The sequence below is a fragment of the Corvus moneduloides genome, chromosome 3 (genome assembly GCF_009650955.1).
Source record: "Corvus moneduloides isolate bCorMon1 chromosome 3, bCorMon1.pri, whole genome shotgun sequence".
In the NCBI taxonomy this organism is placed as follows: Eukaryota; Metazoa; Chordata; class Aves; order Passeriformes; family Corvidae; genus Corvus; species Corvus moneduloides.
Window position 1 is genome coordinate 88,459,185 of NC_045478.1, and position 5,020 is coordinate 88,464,204.

Below are 5,020 nucleotides of genomic sequence, written 5' to 3' on the forward strand. Positions count from 1 at the left end.
TCTTCTGAATTAGATACCAATTAACTTCTCAGTTTGGATTTTGCAGTGAGGACAGGAAGTGTTTCACTGCATTAATTCTTCTGAAGACTTTTTATATAAAATATTGAAATGAATGTACTCAATGAAATTTATCTTTGTTTCCTCCAGAAGAAACAGGAGGAATAGAGGGGGAAAAGGAATTAAGAGTATATAGGTTTGTTTTCTTCTTGTAAGAGGCTAATCCATAGAAGGTAAAAGTTCAATTTTCTCTAAATAGCACGCTTGTTTAGTGCTCTCAAGTATATTTCCAAATAAATAAGTAGAGCAATACTGCTATTTACATCTGGATTCCCAAACCTCCCTGCACCAATGGGAGTTACTAACAGATCACAAACTCTCTCAGACTAAGTACAAGGTGGGGGAAAAGGACTATTTCAGCCTGGTGAAACGCCTTTAGACCAGAAAGTGCTTACAGCATAATACATCATAAATCATTATATGAAAAAATAAAAACATTGTGTCACTCCTGCAGACAGAAGCAAGCAAGGACTATGATGTCATCACTCATCTTTTTACCGACATGCTGTTAGACCCAACACTGCATTTCCAAATAAGATGGTTTCCTTGAAATTATGTAGTGATATGTCTTTTAACTGAAAAACGCACAGTGAAATAGTTAAGTAGAACATGCCCTTTAAAGAAAAAACAAAAGAACAAACTACTGACCATTGCTACTTACAAAGAATGTAAATTATTATTCCACAAATTGTAGGGAAGTGTCTTAAATAGCAAGATTTTTAATGAGGTAAAAAATTATTTACTTACATAGTTTAGACTGCTCTGAAGTGTGATTTTATTCTTAGTGTCAAACAGACAGAACAAAGATGGAAATTCTGCAGCTTCACAGTGTATGCAAGTTATCTGGTTATCTTGCAGCTGAAATCTTATAAAGGCTGCTGGTATCACCCATCTTGCACATGCAAAGCCTTCTACTGTTTAAATATTCCTGTTTCACAAACAGCACTGAAGGATACATTTACTCAACAGCTGATGAAAATATTTTCGTGTATTTAAATGAGATGTAATTACAACTTTGCTAAAACAAACCACACTCTGTTTATAATGGAAGTTAAAGCAGTTCCAAATCACTGTTGTTAATCCTCTGAGACCCTGCAAGAGAACACATCAGCTCCCAGATATTTGACAGGACGTCATTCCCAAGTGTGTGCAGTCACATACATACATGAAACAAAGCAAGGCTTGTACAGACTTAACAGATTCACTGTGAATTTCCTGCTCAGATTTGCTAGGAAAACCATGATTTACCAGTTTTAGACACCTCACAGGCTTACAGTGTAGACTCACATTTTTGGACCACCTTTTCCCGAAGATGTATTAAACCACAACTCCTCCAGAGCAGCCTATGAATCACTTCTTTCACTGCCAGTTTGTTCCTTTTCTGGGTCAAGGTAACTGCCTTCAAACAGAATTCTGTTTCTCATTCCTTCTTTAAGCATTCTTTGCCGGATCCTTTGCTGGGCCAAGTTGTACCTGCAGTAAGACCTAGAGGAGGGGTTGAAAAGAAAACATGATTCCCAGCTTTATATGAGTGGCAGTATCAAAACAGAGTCATTCAGTCAGACGAAAAGTTGCAACCACAACTGATAATGCTAGTAAAATTCAGCATGCTCCCTTTGGAATTAGGACACAAGGGTGGGGTAAGCGAAGGAAAAAAGAATTAAGATAAATGGAAATAACTGGGGGGATTGTTCACTTAGGATTCAAAAAACAATAGCAAGTATTTTAAAGAAATATATAAATATTCAAACACATTGAAATGTTTTCCTTTAAAAAAGGTAAGTATTTTGGGGAGAAGGAAAAGGACACTTTGCTAGACACATTTTTAAAATGCAGTTTCAAAAACGACGTGAAACACTGTTTCTGAAAACTGAAACACGGGGATCATGTTGTACAATTCAGCCAACACAGGCCTGTGAAAATGGAAGAAGCATTTTACATACCAGTATCCTAACATTGTGCAAATAAAGCCGCCAACTGCAACATCACAAGATCTTCTAACTCTACCTGAAAGAAAAACAAAAATCTTCTGAAAAGTTAGGGAAAACAACTTGTATGACTCCCCACTATTAATACCACCTACCAGCAAACAGATGTTATTTTTTTTCTTGTAAATAAATATGTAAAACCCAAAAGGAGTAAGTACTTACTAGTTGCTAAAAAATGTCCAAGACCCATAACTAAAGACCCCAGGGAGCCATAGAGCACTGATTCTCGTGCACATGGGACATTTTTAACATCAAGAAATCCCAGGAGTTTAAATGACTGTAAGACAAAAAAGAAAAAAACCATAAATTTCAAAAATCACTTTTGTAGAAGTTTGTGATGCCAACTCCATTGTAAAACTGACTTGTTATCTTAGTAGTCAAATACAACCAGTTGAGGACTTACTGCCTCCAGGGTTACAGCTGACCAAAAGTGAACAGGCACAGATATATCAGGGATGTTTTTGGAAGAGTTAACTATTAATTTACATAACACAAAACCGTTGATCCATCCTTTCTACTGAATATTAATACTTCATTTTTTACCTTTGCATTCCCCAAAATTAAGGAAGGGAGAAGACCCTTAAGAATCCAGGATTTTTGTTACAACAAACAAACAAGGAAGGTTACAATCAACTATGCAGTTAGTCATGCCATGTAATTTTAGTACCTGAAACAGCAAATGTGCTTGAAAAAAGTTACTGGAGAATGAGCATGTAGTAGAGAACCTTATACTGAACAAAAACATTTATAAACCTGTAATTTATAACCTAACCCTATGTCTAGGCAGGGGCTGGGCACACGGGTCAGGGTCAAGGCAGCCGCCCCGCAGTAACACCTGCACATTGCTCTGCTATCAATCCTTTGCTCAGGGACGGTGTGAGAACACGTTTCGTTCTATTGTGCTTAAATCATTAGAGCATGAAGTACCATGTGTACAACTGCATCTAAATTCATCAAAGGTGATTGCTTTATGTTGTTGTGAAGGTATTCCACTTGGCCAAAGTAGATTTTGAAGACAGAGTACTACAGAACTCAACTGCTTGTGTAGGGCTGACAACCGTGAGAGGAGCCATTGTGTCACTCTGGTAATGGGGATGGCAAGCATGGAAATCCTCATCGTTAGTTTTATCCGTATTTCCTAGGGTCAGCCATCAGCTGTCCCTGTGTACCAGACAGAAAGGATGTGGTCTATGTTGGTCGTATCTCCTAATTAGTAATTTCGAGTGCTCTCACGTGGAAGAAGTCACTTGATATGTTGCTGTTGTTGGCTAAGAAGGTATCGCTGCTACATCCATGCAGCGTGATGCATCCTTTTAAAATAGCATCTCACCTGTTGCCACACTGGGCATCATTTGTTATGTCTCTGACCCCTGCTGACCACCGGCCTCACGAACCCTCCCAGTCTCATCACGGTGTTTCGCCCACCAAGAGAAAGTCCCACGGAGGGGCCCGGGGAATCACAAACACAGCCCCCGCCCCACCCACCTGGCCCTGCAGAGCCTCAGTTCTGCCGCGGGCTTCCGTGCATTGTTCCCTAATTATTTCCTCGGGGAGTGAAACAGCGGGGCGGGGAGGGACGGCCACTGCTGCTCTGCAATGACCTCCCGTGTCCCCAGCGCGGGGCTGCCGCGGGCAGCCGGGTGCCGCGCAGCTCCTCCTCCTCATCATCCTCCTCCTCATTATCATCCTCCTTCTCCTCCTCGCCCCTCGCCGCCCCCCCGCCCTCCATTACCTTCCCCGGCTCAGAGTCGCCCTCGCCCGCCATGCCGCGGCAGCGCCTTCCCGCCCGCACCAGCGAGCCGGGGCTGCGCCCGCGCACAGAGCGGCGCCGAGGGGACGCTGCTCCGCCCGCCCCGTCTCTGTGGCGCCCGCGGAAGGGGCGGGGCCGGGCGCGCCGCCGCCATTTTAGGTCCCGGCGCTGAGCGAGATTCCAGCGCGAATCCTTTGTTCGGCGAAATGGGTCACGGCGCGGGGGGCGCGCGCGCGGGCACGCGGGCGGGGGGGCGGGGCGCCGCCGGCTCCCGCCCCGCCCCCGCCTCGCGCCGCGCCCCGCTGCGGGCGCGCGCCTGGGCCGGGCGGGGCTGAGGGCAGCGGCTGAGGGCGCCCCCGCATCCGCACGGCTCCCGGCGGGAATACGCGGCCGCGCCGCGCTCCCGGGCGCCATAAGTCCTGCGAGAGGGGCCCTGCCGCGGGCTGAGCCGAGCTGCTAAAAGCTAAAGGAGAAACAAGAGGGCTGGGAGATGCAAGCGCGCTCAGTGGGTAGCACCTAGTGGGAGAAGGAGGTTATGGGATCCTTCGCGGGCTGTGGGCAGCCGGAAGGATATGGAGGTGTATGTCCCCTACCCCAGATGGGGGAGAGCTGATTGTCAGTGGGAGCATCCCAGGGCGCTGGAATGGGACGAGGAAAAGATGATTTATGCAGCTGGGCGAAAAATTTGCGGGTGGCAGCGGGAAGCAGGAGGTGAAGGAAGAACTGATTCCAAAGTGCTCTGGAAAATGGCCTCCCGTGAGGCCATGTGGGGCAACATCAGGCACAACCCCAGGGTTCAGCCGGGGTAAGACATGTGCTAAATCACCTGGACGTGCTGGAAATGACCCCTTAGGGGTGTAACTGTACCTGCAGTAAGGATGAGAAAACGTGAAGAGTGCCAGGTGACTTAGGACAGAGGTACATTTCTCCAAGATACTGTAAAAATACATTTTGCTGCAAGAAAACAAGTCTCTCCCTGCTAAGTAGCAAATTACAGGGTAGGTTCAGTGTAGGACCTTTTCCATCTTCGCCATGAAGTATAACAGGGATGAGAGATGTGCAATACTGCTCTTTGATTTAAAAAATAGTATGTCTTTACTTAGGAGATGCCTTCAGACCTTGTTAAATATTATTATGTGTTTGAGTTTTTTTAATCCTGTGCTAAATAAAATGGTCTTTTACACATTCTGAAATTTATGTTTGCTTGAATTTTCTGTCACTCCTT

General features: G+C 45.3%; 1 protein-coding gene across 3 annotated transcripts; it reads right to left on the reverse strand.

Annotated features, from left to right (window-relative positions):
- Positions 1–707: 707 nt before the first annotated feature.
- On the reverse strand, positions 708–3,884 carry LOC116441093 (cytochrome c oxidase assembly protein COX20, mitochondrial). 3 transcript variants are annotated; one of them, XM_032102641.1, is made up of 4 exons: positions 3,778–3,884; positions 2,208–2,322; positions 2,001–2,064; positions 708–1,542 (listed from the first exon to the last, which is right to left on the reverse strand). In XM_032102641.1, the coding sequence occupies exons 1-4, from the start codon at positions 3,808–3,810 to the stop codon at positions 1,401–1,403; spliced, it is 354 nt and encodes a 117-aa protein (XP_031958532.1). In that variant the 5' UTR covers positions 3,811–3,884; the 3' UTR covers positions 708–1,400. The 3 variants fall into 3 exon arrangements, with proteins under 3 accessions (XP_031958532.1, XP_031958531.1, XP_031958530.1); XM_032102640.1 differs by lacking the exon at positions 3,778–3,884 and adding an exon at positions 3,531–3,760 and having other exon boundaries at positions 2,001–2,060; XM_032102639.1 differs by lacking the exon at positions 3,778–3,884 and adding an exon at positions 3,531–3,760.
- Positions 3,885–5,020: the final 1,136 nt, after the last annotated feature.

Coding starts and splice junctions, on each gene's coding strand:
- LOC116441093 (XM_032102639.1), bottom strand. CDS start 3,731: ATGATAATGAGGAGGAGGATGATGAGGAGGAGGAGCTGCGCGGCACCC. Junction 2,065..2,207: donor TGGACATTTTTTAGCAACTA/GTAAGTACTTAC, acceptor TTTTTCTTTCAG/GTAGAGTTAGAAGATCTTGT. Junction 1,543..2,000: donor TGCACAATGTTAGGATACTG/GTATGTAAAATG, acceptor CCCCTCCTCTAG/GTCTTACTGCAGGTACAACT.